We start from the raw sequence: 14,214 nt of genomic DNA, 5'->3' as shown, positions 1-14,214 counted from the left end.
ACTGTATCCCATTCTACTACAAATATTAAGCTAGAAGATGAGTGTTTCAGTCATGATATAATGAAAGAAAAAAGTCTTTGAATTTATTAACAGTATGGTGGCAGATCGTTCATAACGTCTCTGTTCTCCAGTCGCGGAGCGGGTTTAACAACGGCGCCTAGCAATTCTCCAGAAATCAAAAATATGGTAGTATTCCCTTGCGAATCGGACAATTGACAATGCCTTTCCGCTAATTCACCCTGAAGGAGTAGATTTATGATAGATTAACCCGCTGACGAAACTATCATGTTTCCCTAGGACAGTTTAACAAACTATGAGGCCAAATAAGCGTTCATTCGCATTCACTCCGCTTGAGAATCATACGCCATTTGCTTGCTACACATGACCAAATTGACATTTTTCGAGTGGTATTCACTGTATTACAAGTCCATGCGAGCATAAATTAAAATTCCAATCTGCGTGACGGTTTCAATCAGACAATTACTGTTGCATCTAAATCAAGAGCTTTCATCAATCAATCGTAGAGCAAGCATAGCGTTCAAGGTACAAATAAATACTAATACAGCTAGTCGGACCGGTATTCGCATGAACCACGAGATTTCTCAAGTCGATCTATTGCTAAAGCTGAACTTCGACTCAGTCATCGCCCATTGTCAATACAGGCGGGGTAGCATCGCCTTGACGTTCAGGTCAGCGAACGAGATTTTTTAATTTCTTCACGTCGAGTTATAGTTTTACCCTTTCATATATCACGCATACCTCTCGATATCGACATCGAAAATGTCACATATGTCTGATCTCCAATCAATCTCACATCTGTTCCCCGCGTATTATACACCTATCTATTGGAAGAAATATCTCACAAATAGTTTCAGAGTAACCGTCTCTGGCAACATCCAACATACAGTGTGTCGATCACAATCACGCGTCTCTAACCGAGACGTGGAAGGCTAGCATCTGGTCTGTTACGAAAGTTTAAAGTGTATGGTATGCGCACGGTTGAGCGACATCTGGCAACGATCTTCCCTTCTTGCCTATTCACACGATAGTTTCACCATGAGTGGAAGAAGATATGTAGCTTCTCCGGACATGGAATAACCCGCAGGGATTACTTCGGTTTATTATTCGCCAAAATAGATATATGTTATGCTGAAGACCTGTTCTAGGACCTTGAGATAGAAGGTTTGGCGTCGTATCTCAAGCCTTGTCTGCTTTTCGCCTACGCCGAATAAATTTTCAACATTGATCGAGTTGTGATGTGTTGTCGCTCGTCTCTGTACGCTTATACCTGCAGTAAGAGGCGATAGCAAATCATGCAGAATTTTCTATCAAGAATGAATAAAACGATAATCTCCCATCACTCTCAAAAACCTCGTTCAAGTTGGGATTGAAGAGTGGATAAATTCGAATTGTAAAAACATGGTGGCACAGATCATGCGTTTTGTTAGGCCGTCAAGGCCCATGAGTTCTGTGCATGAAATGATAATTAATCTCAGAGAGCATATCCACTTCAAAATTTCCGTACGTATCTACATCTATCATTTACTAGCCGTACTTAGGACAGGCATTGATACCATTAGACATCAGACTTGCCAACCTGGACGCTAACATGATTCTGTTGAACCTCCTGCCTGACTTCTTCCGTGATCTTGCACTTGTACTCAGTGAACTTCCTAGCGCCAATCCCAGCCTCGAAGAGCTCGTCGATCTCCTCGAGAGAACGACCTTTCATTTCAGGGATAAAGAAGTAGAAAAACACGATGCAGAGAGCGTTTGATGCAGCCCATATGTAGGTGTACTTCGGGCCCTGTGGGAATGATTAGCAAGATATATTTGTATGGTGAAACGGCGAACACTTACCCAGTTCAAGTCCTGAGGATTGATGAAGTATGGAGAGCAGAATCCGGTCAGCCATGCGAGGAAGTTGCCCAGCGCAGTCGCGGTCCCGATGGTGTAGGTACGGAGGCGGGAGCTGACAACCTCAGTCGCGACGGGATAGCTGACTGCACCGACGCAGGCATCGTAGAAGAACATGAACAGTGCGGTGAAAGCTACAAGAACGGTACCGGTTGAGGGAGCAGTAGCATTCACTGAGGCGGCAATACCGCAAGCCAACATACACAATGCGCATGTAATGGCCCCAAAGATCAGGATGAAGCGACGTCCGACGAGAGCCTTCATTGCCCACATGCCGCAGTGTACACCGAAGAAGCCGATGCAGGCGTTCATGATGGAGTATTCAAAAGCTTTGGTGATTCCAGCGATAGCGAAGAAGTATGTCTGATAGCCGATGAAGAACCACACACCAGATGCTGTCTGAGCAGCGATAGTACCATAGCAAAGCAACGTTCGGCGAAGATCGTGACCGCGGAACATGTCGAGTATGGGTGTAGCCCTGGCAATACGCTTCTCTTCTTCGACACCCTTGACCATTTCAACCCACTCGAGATCGAATTCCTCACCCCGGGCAACTCGAAGTGATTCGAGGGACTTGCGTGCATCTTCCTCACGACCCTGAACCAAAAGCCAACGTGGGCTCTCCGGGACGAAGAATAGGCCAACCGTGAGGAGTGTGGGAACAATGAAGAGGCATGCTAGGGGAATGCGAAAGGATAGGAGGTCCATACGGTTCTTTGTATAGTTATCAATCAAGGATCCAAGGATAGAGCCAAAATTGACAGCATATGCGAAAAGAGCGACCATGACACTGAAGATTGTTAAAGGCATTTCCAGCTGGTATTACAATTTCAACTCACCCTCTTAGGTTTGCAGGTGCCGCTTCTGCAGTGTAGACATTGGAAAATGTGACGAGAAACCCATTGGCAAGACCAAGGAATAGGCGTCCGACATATAGAGCGCTTTTAGAAGTTGTGGCGACCAGCACCGCAACAGCGACAAAGTTGAGAGCACACGCAGACCAGAGTCCAATCCTACGACCAAAGTATGATGCGAAGACTCCGGCGAATATCGCAGATAGGAAACTTCCCAAGCTCATCAGAGAAGTCATCAACTGCTGTACGGTACTCTTTTGGACAGTTAGAATCGTAGTCTTTTCATTGTTGCGCTGGAGAATAAACTTACATCGATTCCGTAGCCAAAAATGCTGGTAGGATCTTCATATCCATACACTTTGAGAAAGCCAGGCATGGCCTGTAGACCACCAACGGCTGCTGTGTCAATGCCATACTGCATGTTGGCAATCATCACCACGCTGCAGATGGCAAGACATTTCTTGTTCGACCAAAGTGAACTTTCCTTGGTAGGGCCCACGGTAGAGGAAGACGACGACATGGCTGCGGTGATAGTATGAGTCGCAACCAAATGTAGAGCCTTTCCAAGCTGTACAAGAAAGAGTAAGATATTTGCAGAGTCAACGAACGCCTTGTAGACTGCCCAGACCTGCAGGCATGCAGACTTTAATAAAACAAACAGTCGCCAGTTGCCAAGCGCGGTACTTATAAAACGTGCGTTATCTGACAGCAATTGCAGACTCGGGAAGAACTCGAGGCCGCCACAGACTCGGACTTAATTGACGGAAAGAGAACCATGCTCGATCTTGCCACAAATTAATGTGTACTGAGAAGCCTCGCTTTGTTCTGTTCTGCATTGGCTGCCCCAGTCACGATTGTTAGTGGGATATCTACATACAGGCTAGACAAGGGGAAAAATAACTAGCGGGAGTCGGCTTCGGCGCGGTAAGCGGGTTGATACGACAAGTGGGTAAGGCGTCTAGAATACGAGGTACTCAACAAAGGCGGACGGCTGGGGGGATCAATGGTCCATTTCCCGGCAGAGGCGCGTTTCGTATTACCAACCCCACCCATACCTGCAACTATGGCTTCATGGCCAGGATGGCAAATCCTTCAAAAACCATCCTAGACTCCTAAATTCCTTTGGCGTGGGGGAGCGATAGGCACAGGATCCTGTAGCAGTGCAATATGCCGGGCCTTATGCGATCGGTATTTATGCGGACACTTTTGTTTGGAATAAATACATGAATCGTGCGGCGTCCTTCGCCAACAGTCCATTTATCAGAGCATCCTTGGGGTACGAATACTGTGTGCTCAGAATGGCATGGATACTTATTGCTGTGCTCGTGTACCCATTCTTAAGATTGCAATTTACCTAAGACTATGAAAGGCCATTAACCGTTTTTTCAATGAAGTACGCTTGTATTCGTGTGCATACGTGATATCTCAGGCGTGTCTTCAACTCAGATCGTCTAATCTTGACTGGTGGCGTATAGCAGCTGTACAATACTTAGTTTGTTACATAGCCTAATGAATAGTCTATTATAAAGGCTCGTACATTACCATTCAATTACTGATCATTATGGCTTGAGCCAATGGGAGTTGCTATACTAAGTCGATTTCGCATTTACTTGCGCTATCAACTAAGTGTAGAAAGTGCTGAATTGATACTTCGTCTCTCCTTCAAACGGAGCTAGATCTTGTAACGCCTTTTCGCCTTCTCTAGCAATTGTGTCTCGAATCTCTTCGGTCCGCGGCGTGAAATTCACCTTGAAAGGCCTAGGACGCCAGTTCAGGCCGTCACTGTGATAACGTGGTCAGTCAATGAAGTTGGAAGAACCTTGTAAATGTCTGGAGAACTTACGTGTAGTTAAAAATATCGACGGGAATCTCTTTGCCAGTCGTTTCATCGATCGCAGGGTCAACCCTGAAACCCCAGACCAATCGTGCAACACTCAAGAACGTGCCCTGCTCTGCCAGGTACTGGCCTGAGCAGGAACGGCGACCCCAGCCGAAAGTCATGTAACCCTTTTCGCCAGGAAATGGTCGAGAATCAGGCCCGTTCATGAACCTGAGCGGGTTGAATCTATCTGGGTCCGGAAATTCGCGCTCGTTGTGGTGGATGGCCCACACGTTGCCTTGAACCCACGAGCCTTTCGGAATTAGGTATCCGTTCCAATAATCATCCTGAATGGGAGCATGAGGTTGTCCACCAATGATGGCCACGGATCGCCAGCGAAAAACCTCTTTCACAAAGGCTCGCATGTACGGGAGATCATCAGTAAAGTCTGGGCTTCTTGATCCACCCACCACTCGGTCAAGTTCTTCGTATGCTGCAGAAAGTGCTTCAGGGAACGCACGCATAGCAAGCACACAAGTGATCAGTGTACTGCTTGACGTATCTGACCCTGCTCCAAGGAGGTTGCCTGAAAGAGCTGACACTTCCCTCGGGTGGAGGCCATACTTCGGTCCTTCTTTGAACACCAACTTGGAGTAATTGTCTTGCTCACGCTCGTTGGCCTCCTCTGCAAGGCTGTAGAAGAAGTCATTGTTCCCTTGTCGCGGAGTGCCCGACTTCCCAAGGCCATGCTTCCAAGGAGCCATCCAGTTGGGGAATTTGGCAAGGACTGGCAAGCCATCATCAGTCAATCCTTTGTAGTTTATCTTCCAACACCAATTGTTTGGCACTTACTAGGGAAGGTTTCCAGCAACATGGGAAATCTTTTCCCAGGGACATTCAAGGCAGCAGCCTGGTGCATAATGGCGATTACTTCAGTGATGAGCGGATCGGTTGCTTTTGATATCCTACGGCCGAATCCAATGATGGACACAACGCTTGTAGCATATCTCTCGAAGTGTTCAACATACTTGTTGGGTGTTTTGAGCAGATCAAGGGCAACTACCTTGTTCTCGTCATTCTGAAAGCTACGGTACTTTTGCACCTATGCACTGGTTAAAACCCAACAAATTGTTGGTACTGCTATCTTACCTGCTGAACGCCCACGCCTTGATGGGTGAGTTTACGCTGAACGCGAAATCTTTCCCTTTGCGCGGGGGTAACTGTATGCATATTCAAAAGATTCCATTGTCCAGCACCCAGCTCTGCGAATACCAGCATACGCGGGCGTGAACAGTAGATTCCCGCACGCTTGACCAGCAGCTCGTCTGCTGCCCATGCATCGTTCACCCAGATGGTAGGGTTTCTTGCGCAATTAGATTCAATTTCACGATGGGCGACGTGGCATTTCCGCGATAGGCATTGATAGACATGTTCGCGCAATGACTTACCTGCCGATCCAAAAGGTAATGATAGGCGACTTGTAATCCTTTGATAGCTGCTCGAAATGATACCACGGCTTTACATTTGGGAGGGAGAATGTGTTCCCCACGATGGGCCACGGAAACGGTCCAGGAGGCTTTGTGTGCGCTGTCAGCTAGACGGTTCGGATTCTAGAGGGACATTCCGGCCACTCAACCATTTTCCATCTCCAATACAGCATCCAGACATAGTCGGCCACCAGCGCGGAGCCCGCCACAATGAGGAAAGACCACCAATTGGAACTGTCGAATAATCCTGTCCTCGAGAAATCTTGTAAGATCGCCATGATGTTCGAGCTCCTTCAGCTAATGGTCGGTCGCTTGGACGTGGAAAGGGGAGATGACAGCTCTAGATGAATGGAACGGTCCGCAAGGCGCTACGATACGATTCAAGACAGCCTGTTGTCTACAACACTTAATGGACGTGCTGTAAAAATCGAAAAATGTTGAAGCCGAAGCACCGGACACCTCTTTCTCCCACCAATTATAGCAAATACGAAGTGTTCTTCCGTTGTCCGCGGTTTTGGAGGAAGATGATGGGTCAAAACAGTTTCGCAGTCCCACATTGTGATGATGTGGTGGGGCACTAAGCAGGCCCGCAGGAGGGTGTTCAGCGGCACAAGTCCAACTTCCCGCGGTGTACTATTGTATGTGTTCTGTGTCGGTATGTACCTACATACCATAGGTCAGAAAGGCAGTCGAGGTAAGATGGAAGGGTGGCTTGAGTGGCTTGCGGCAGGGAACGTGTCTGCCGAAATCCCCGACATGGCACCGGAAGACCCCTTGCTACGCCGTGTAGTAGTGTATGGCATCAGGTATTTCACGAATCCTTGGGGCTGGCTAAGCATCGCTTCGCTTTGCTTTAGTCTGGTCTACCGCCTTCCAAGAACATCCCACTGAGACTTTGAAGAAATCGAAAGGGATCGGGGGCCTTGCTCTCGTACACTTGGTATGTAGCTAGTTCCCGTATTGTTAGGAGGAAGAACAAAGATACCTATACCCATTGCCTACTTGGACATACTTCGTAGACTAGTTCTCTAGGCGATTAGATCGAAACTCTCTCGGCTCGGGGACGCGGCCCCTTAGCCTATGGCGTCCCCCACCAGATACCGAGTCTGGGGAACGCTACGCTCGTGTTCAAGTTAGCTTCTGTAGGATCTTCGGATGTCCTCTGCCTAAGACGTCTCATGTAACATTGAGCACCCTGCATACAAAGGGAAAATAAAGGACTTCTCAGCACGGTCCGATTAGCAAGATTGACATGATCTTATCGGTTGCCAGAATCGGTCCACACATCCAGAATTGCGGTTTTTCCATCCAATACGCGGCCAAATCCAATCATTCTCAATAGCAGGCCTAGTACAATCATTGGTTGAACGTGCTTCCTACTAACTCTTGCCCCCTGTGACAAGGCTTGTAACTGTGCAGAAATGTACATGGTAGCCAAATCTTGGTTCTCACACCACACAGAAACATGAGGCGAGTATTCTAGGTACAGGGATTTACGTCGAAGATTCTTCAATGCGCTCTGTAGGGTACTAGGCAGAGCTATTTGGGATTCCATAGGAACCCACCATTATGTGAGCCACTCACGGTCTGAATGGCGCCGAAGCGCGCTTTAATCACATTCGTTGGCTCGTGGGGATGTAACTTTTCTTGGAGACGAGGCGTGCGATCTTGCCCAAGGATAATGAAATGCGTCTGGCAGGTTGTTGCGATCTACTCTTAGATTTAGTCACTGTTCGATCTACTATTCAAGGCCTTGTTGAAAAGACCATCACTTCCTGGTTGAGCCCACTTTCCCCGATCTCATCTCTCTCCCTCTTCGCCCTAGCCTGTGCTCTTGACGACGCAAACAATGGCTGAATCGAATGGACCCAAGATCGTCATCGCACTATGGGTGCAAACCGCTGTACCTTTCGTCTTCATGATGTTAAGGTATTACTGCAAGGCGCGATATACCAAAGTGTTTGGTTGGGACGACTGGCTCTTAGCGGCCTCCTGGGTATGTATTCTCATGATAGGGGGGGATCATGTAGCAGAACTGATCTCCATCTCTAGGTGCTGGTACTCATTTACACTGCTTTGATCCACGTATCGGTTCACTGGGAAATCGGAAAACACTTCATTGATGCCGATCCTGTCAAACTTGTCGTAGGCGTCAAGTATATGTATGTTGGAGAAGCATTTGCCTTGCTTGCAATGCCCTTGGGCAAAACCTCGTTCTGTATCACTTTGCTACGATTGACTGCGGTCAAATGGCACAAGCACATCATCTGGTTCATCATTGTCTCCATCAACATCATGATGTTGGCAGTCACTGCAATGACTTTTGGGCAATGCACACCTGTGGAGAAGCTTTGGGACGTGATGCTTCCTGGCCACTGCTGGGACAATCGCATTGTGATCTACTTCTCCATCGCCGTTGGGGGTATGCAAAAGACTTCATTGAAGTAAGATTAAGCCACACACTGATATTTCTCGCAGTTTACTCTTGTCTCGTTGATGTTGTGCTTGCTGTCTGCCCATGGCTCATCATCCACAACCTCCAGATGAACAAGCGAGAGAAGTTCGGTGTAATTCTCGCCATGAGCATGGGTTGCTTGTAAGATCGTCCTTTTCTTACCAACTTGACCACCTCAGCTAATCGCAGCCTACAGGGCCAGCATCGCCTGCGCTATCAAGACATCTTATCTACCTAAGATCGGAACCTGGGCCGACTTTACGTTCAACATCGCCGAAGTGCTGATTTGGGGTCTCGCCGAATCCAGCATCACTATCGTCGCAGCGTCGATCCCCTTCCTCCGCCTATTGGTTCGCGAAGTACAGTCCAAGTCAGGAAGCAGCGCGAAGAAATCCGGCGCAACGTCGTATCACCTTCACGACCGCTCAAAAGGTACTCTTGGTACGAGGAGCAACATCAAAGCACAAGGGCACGTTTACGAGCACGAGTTGGGAAAGAAGGATGATGATGGTAGTGATAAGAGCATACTTGGTGAATCTAGGGGCAATCAAGGCCAGATCTTGCAGACTCAAGAGATCAGGGTCGAGTATGGCGAATCGACGGATGACAATAGCATGAACGGAAAATCCTCGAAGTTTTCGTATCATTAAGATTTATTCTTGATATTGCATTCCCGCTCTATCTATAGTTCTAATCAGGGTCATGGGCGTGAAGGGGCGTTCTACGGCGCACAACACAAAAGCTTGGAGATATATCAACCGGTCGAAATTCGGGACGTTGAGAAGACAACACTGCTATAAAACGAGCGTTTGATACTCCTTTCTGGAAAGGGGATTAGGCCTTGATTTATTTAACGTCGTTGCTCATAGTATCAACTCTTATCTGCGAAAATATTCGCTCATGCGTTAGACCAGGGATGTACTTAACACTCTCATTGTCTGTACCTTATTGAAACCCTTTTGAAGGTAACACGTCTTTGTTTATCTACAATTCAGGGTTCCGCATTTTGTTTTCCCGATCGTGACGCACGAAATAGACGAATGTCAAATTTCAGAAGTCTGAATGCTATTCATCAGAAGGCCAAAGTACGCCCAAAAGATTACAATATGGTAGAATGGTTTCCTTATCTACTTAAGGACTCGAAGGCCAGGATATCAAAGTATTAAACCCCTTTTTGGTCGACTTAAGAATTGCATGTGTATGAGATGAAATGGTTTACTGTTTCGTTACTTGTCCATCACTCTAGTCTCTTATATTTACTGAATTTCGAAGTCTATTTTGAAAGAATAGAACTTGCATGCTTTCAGCTGCGCAAGACGGCCTCGAGTGGCGAGAGCAGCGTCGTGAAGCTTTGAAAAGATGAATTTCCAAAGCATAAGGCGATATAAAAGTGCCACCAATGTAGGTGTATGGATTATTAGTGAAAGTTAGTGGGGTTCATAGTGAGGCTAGATGAAGTTGACTTAAATTAAACAGAAGCGTATCAGGAATTAAATCAGTACAGATGCTCTTGCTACTTAGGAGGCCTTAATCCTTCCTGTCCTCATCTGGGGGCGCATTGGTTGGTTCAGAAGAAAGAAGCATTTTGGGTGTCGTTCACTAATACCTGGACATCCCGTTGGCTTGCTGAAAAGCCGAGTCATAGGTGACCGAGGTGACTTGGGCGTTATGAGAAAAAAAAATCACAAAACCTCTACAGAAAGGATCAATATAGAAGGTTAAGTTCTATAAAAGCAGAAGCCTTAAGTGGGTATATATATAGCGTATATCAAAGTTGTTGCAGTTAAAAAGCTGCCCTAGTGAACTCGCGAGTTCAAGGTTACGAGTGTGTGGCATACAGTGACAGCAACAGGTTGCGCAAACCTTTCCTTCATTCAAAACTGAGGAACAAACGAGTAAGGGCGACGTAACTCTAACTAGTAATGGCAAGAATTTGAATTCGGCCCAACCTGTTCTCCTATCCCATTCTAATGCATGTCAGTGGATGGCTCCAATCTTTCTCTCCTTGTCCTGGCGCGAGAGTTTAAACTCAAGATCATCAGCACTTTGGAGTGTGTCCACCTGCTCCGGACCAAGCACCATCTTTAGTTTTTTCAGTGCTCGTCGCCCTATATCTATTGCCTCTTCGTACTTGCTCTGGTGCGGCAATAGTGGCCCAAGGATACCGGCATTAATAAGTGCGGCTGAGTCCTCTGGGCCAAGCACACCGTCCAGCCCTAATTTGACTTCTCGAATTATTCTTGCTGCCTCTTCGTACTTGCACTGGCGCTCCAATACTATCGCAAGGAGTCTAGCAGTATGGAGCGTACTTTCGTCATTTGGGCCGAGTGTCTCCATAAACCCTCGTAGTGCTCGTCGCCCCATAGCTTCTGCGTCTTCGTACTTACCCTGGCGCTCCAATATTTGCACAAGGATAAAAACACTAGCAAAGATGTCCGGGTGTTCTGGACGAAGCAACTTCACTTGCGCTTTTAGCGCTTTTCGGCTTAACTCTTCCGCCTCTCCGTACCTTTTTTGTTCTAAAAGTACGCTCCCGAGATCAGAAAGGCAGCGAAGTGTCGCTAAGTGCTTTGGACCAAGCTTCTTTCTAAATCCTGCTAGTGCTCCTTGTATTTGATATTCTGCTTCGTTGTAATTGCCCTGACACCTTAAAGAAAATCCGAGTTTTCTCTTGATTATCAGTGTTGGTAGGTCCATATCGGCATCGAGTTGGAGTCTTTGATCAAGCAACTGTCTGTAAGCCCATTCTGAGGAGCTATGGTTCCATAAGCACGCCTCGCAGAAGGCTATTCGTTCCAATAGAGATATTCGATTTGTCGTATCACTCAGTTCAGTCAATCCAACGACGTGAATAGCATGGGGCAGATATGCGGCCCAGACCTCTTTTCCTTGATGGCCACCTTTCAGAGGGAGAAAACACAACAGTCGCTGCAATGTCAAGCCCACCCAATGTTGCCATTTATTCTCTCTCCTTAGCCAGATTCGCATTGCAAGTTGTACCAGTCGATGAACGTCGAAAACGCGATCTGCCCGTCTGGAGATGAACGAATACGCATTTAGCGTCCCAATCGCATTTTCCTGCTCGGTTAAGGACCCCTCCAAGGGGAAAAACGATTCCGGGATGTTTTTTTGAGCCAAACAAGATATGAACGACAGATAATTAGCCGCAAGAGGGTCCAACCGCTGAATTTCGTCGAAAGATATCAGCCAAGTTGTTGCTACTGGGTTGCTATCATTATTGATATCGTGATATCTGCTGTCGTCTTGAAATCCTTCGCTCAGGAGCTTGATCGTTTCCTGCTCTTGCTCATTCATAAGTGACGAATACTTCGATAGTGTCGTCCCATTTTTCTTGATATATGCAGCTGCCTGCACAATCGCGAGAGGCATGAAGGTGAGCTGTTCAAGGAAATGCTGCACATCCTTGCGGAGTTCTGCCAGATCTAGATTAGGCAAGAGTTTGCGAAGAAGTTCCATGGCCGTTTCCTCGTCCATTTCATTCACTTCAATCACATTGGAAGCCGAAATCTCTATTGCGACCTTTCTGTTCCGCGTAGTACAAACAATGCACCCTGTCCGGCTCCTCGGTAGATTGTCTCTCAACACAGTCTTCCAGATATTCATGTCATCAATATTGTCAACGATCAGCAGCCATTTGCCTGCACGTTCTTGGCTTAGGTGATGCTGTAGAAGCCCCTGAGCCTCGTCTGGATTGACCTTTAGTTCGAATAGTTCAAGCTCTAGACAGATGTTTGTGAAAGCTTGTTGAATGGTCTCGACGTTGGTGGCTTGTATCCAGAATACAGAACAATCGGTGTGGGTTTCCATTGTTCGATAGACCAGTTCGAGAGCGATCTGGGTCTTTCCCATGCCCCCCAGGCCATATATAGCGGTTTTGGGCGGTGATCGCTTCCCAAAAAGAGAGTTTTCAAGTTGATCAAGATGACTGCGACGGCCGACGAATTGTAGGTTTCTTTCGAAAGGAACGAGTCCGGGCACTTTAGAGACACTCGGCTTTTGTGGGACACAATCTACAAACCACTTAGTTGGGCAATCGAACGGAGGAATAATGGTATTGACTAACAAGCTTTGCCCGGTGTCCACGTGGGCCCCGTTTGCTGACACATTGCAGCTACAACCTTGTCGATATCCTCGTTTACATCTTCGATGTAAGATTTGGTGTGCGTCGTCAGTAACGGTATCTTCTCCCACTCTTCCAAGGATATGTCCTCGGCACCACGAGCCACGTTCAAGCGGAAGTAAATTCCAGGGGCCTGGAAATTGTTTTTCAACTTAATGTGTGTGTCTTCGCAACTCAAAGCGATTCTCTTAACCACTTCTATCAAACCTGTAGGCAGGAATCTCTGGAAAGCATTCGGCTTTGCCAGGCCGTTTATGCCTGGATGACCAGTCCCGATACTGAGGAGACAACGCACAGGTCTCTTGTCGCCGAAGATCTCTTTTGCCTCCCTCAATACCAGGTTTACTGGATTATTATGTCCAAGCCCGCCGTCAATGAATTCTTCCTTGGCATGTCCCTCCTCTCCGATCGCAATCCGTTTGAAGATGGTAGGGGCGGCAGTGGTTGCACGCGCCGCCTCCCAGATCTGACAGTTCGGGCTCTCATTCTTTCTGACGGGGTAGGTTCTGAATAATCGCGGGTGTTCCATGTTATTAGCAGGCACGGCGCAGACGAACGCCTTCCCTTTCTTCGACGGATCACGCTCGAATGACGGGTCAATCATGAGTGGCGGGTCAAGTATGAGTCCCTTCAGAGCTTGGTCTTCCACTATCTCCTGCACTTTCACTTGTAGGGTCGTAGCTTTAAATGAGCCATCCTGAAACTTCGTTTTCTTGTTTTCCTTCGAAAATATCTCCTCAGATAATGAGTTGTAGGTTCGGAGTGCTTCGTCCGTCGTCATTCGTAATCGACCGAGCATGAGGGCAATGAGACTGAGGGAACGGCCGTTAGCATATATTGCTGAGTCGCAAGCAACTGTAAGTAAGGAGGAGCATATACCCTCCTGTGCTAGTTCCTCCGATAAGATCGAAGTAATCACAGGGTCGTGGCGTTTCGGAAAGGCGCTGGTCGATCTTAATGCGACGCATAATCTCGTCGAGGATCAACAATTCGGATACTCCACGAATGCCCCCGCCGTCTGGCTAGTGTCAGTCGAGCCTCCAGTACTTGAAGCGCCCCTTTACTCACCTAACGAAAGCAGGTTGACTGGCTCGCAGCTAGCTTGAGCCATGATTGTAGGGTATCGGCTGGGTAAAATCAGATGAAGAGCAACAATGTAACAAAATAGGCAACGAGGATGTCAAGATAGCAGCTCTAGTTGACAACAGTAACGAGAAAACAAATAGAGAAAGTCGGTAGGACAGCTGAGAAGGCAGCTAGAACCCCTATCAAAGCTAAAAGAAGGCTGAGAGCTGGTTGATTCAGATGCACAGGTAGCTCCCAGGTCAGTAATCCGTGAAGCAGGTATCATGCGTCAAATATGGTAACGCGTGACGACTAGTTACCGTCAAAGGCATCAGGGCCATCTCATGTGCTGTGCGTATTCTGTAAGGTGCCTGGTGTCGCAGGCTATGCGGTCCTAGTCAACGCCCAACAAATGAAGAGTGGGTAAAGGTTAAAGTGCACATTCTAGATGATGCGCCATGTCTCAACCTGCCCGT

The 14,214-nt window shown here is 47.4% G+C and overlaps 5 protein-coding genes across 5 annotated transcripts; 2 read left to right on the top strand and 3 right to left on the bottom strand.

The window, feature by feature from the left end:
* Positions 1 to 1,465: 1,465 nt before the first annotated feature.
* Positions 1,466 to 3,426, bottom strand: BU24DRAFT_395193 (general substrate transporter). Its single transcript, XM_033525244.1, has 4 exons — positions 3,082 to 3,426; positions 2,757 to 3,025; positions 1,861 to 2,707; positions 1,466 to 1,807 (listed from the first exon to the last, which is right to left on the bottom strand). Exons 1-4 carry the CDS (start codon positions 3,289 to 3,291, stop codon positions 1,577 to 1,579), a joined length of 1,557 nt encoding a protein of 518 aa, XP_033382375.1. The 5' UTR covers positions 3,292 to 3,426; the 3' UTR covers positions 1,466 to 1,576.
* Positions 3,427 to 4,036: 610 nt separating this feature from the next.
* BU24DRAFT_395192 (cytochrome P450) lies at positions 4,037 to 6,697 on the bottom strand. Its single transcript, XM_033525243.1, has 7 exons — positions 6,227 to 6,697; positions 6,039 to 6,166; positions 5,740 to 5,953; positions 5,443 to 5,692; positions 4,615 to 5,377; positions 4,309 to 4,553; positions 4,037 to 4,249 (listed from the first exon to the last, which is right to left on the bottom strand). The coding sequence occupies exons 1-6, from the start codon at positions 6,353 to 6,355 to the stop codon at positions 4,394 to 4,396; spliced, it is 1,644 nt and encodes a 547-aa protein (XP_033382374.1). The 5' UTR covers positions 6,356 to 6,697; the 3' UTR covers positions 4,037 to 4,249; positions 4,309 to 4,393.
* On the top strand, positions 6,481 to 7,063 carry BU24DRAFT_251427 (uncharacterized protein). The gene has a single exon (XM_033522385.1). It carries the CDS (start codon positions 6,639 to 6,641, stop codon positions 6,966 to 6,968), a length of 330 nt encoding a protein of 109 aa, XP_033382373.1. The 5' UTR covers positions 6,481 to 6,638; the 3' UTR covers positions 6,969 to 7,063.
* A 485-nt stretch (positions 7,064 to 7,548) lies between these two features.
* On the top strand, positions 7,549 to 9,525 carry BU24DRAFT_452802 (uncharacterized protein). The gene is made up of 4 exons (XM_033531215.1): positions 7,549 to 8,073; positions 8,130 to 8,499; positions 8,556 to 8,673; positions 8,729 to 9,525. Exons 1-4 carry the CDS (start codon positions 7,927 to 7,929, stop codon positions 9,180 to 9,182), a joined length of 1,089 nt encoding a protein of 362 aa, XP_033382372.1. The 5' UTR covers positions 7,549 to 7,926; the 3' UTR covers positions 9,183 to 9,525.
* A 948-nt stretch (positions 9,526 to 10,473) lies between these two features.
* BU24DRAFT_494387 (FabD/lysophospholipase-like protein) lies at positions 10,474 to 13,784 on the bottom strand (the record flags this gene model as incomplete). The annotated part of the gene is made up of 4 exons (XM_033534045.1): positions 10,474 to 12,563; positions 12,617 to 13,485; positions 13,553 to 13,691; positions 13,742 to 13,784. 4 exons carry the CDS (start codon positions 13,782 to 13,784, stop codon positions 10,510 to 10,512), a joined length of 3,105 nt encoding a protein of 1,034 aa, XP_033382371.1. The 3' UTR covers positions 10,474 to 10,509.
* Between the last annotated feature and the right edge of the window lie 430 nt (positions 13,785 to 14,214).

The sequence above is a fragment of the Aaosphaeria arxii genome (genome assembly GCF_010015735.1).
Source record: "Aaosphaeria arxii CBS 175.79 unplaced genomic scaffold BU24scaffold_6, whole genome shotgun sequence".
Classification (NCBI taxonomy): domain Eukaryota; kingdom Fungi; phylum Ascomycota; class Dothideomycetes; order Pleosporales; genus Aaosphaeria; species Aaosphaeria arxii.
Note: the sequence above shows the minus strand (reverse complement) of the source record. Positions and strands in the feature narration are given on the sequence as shown.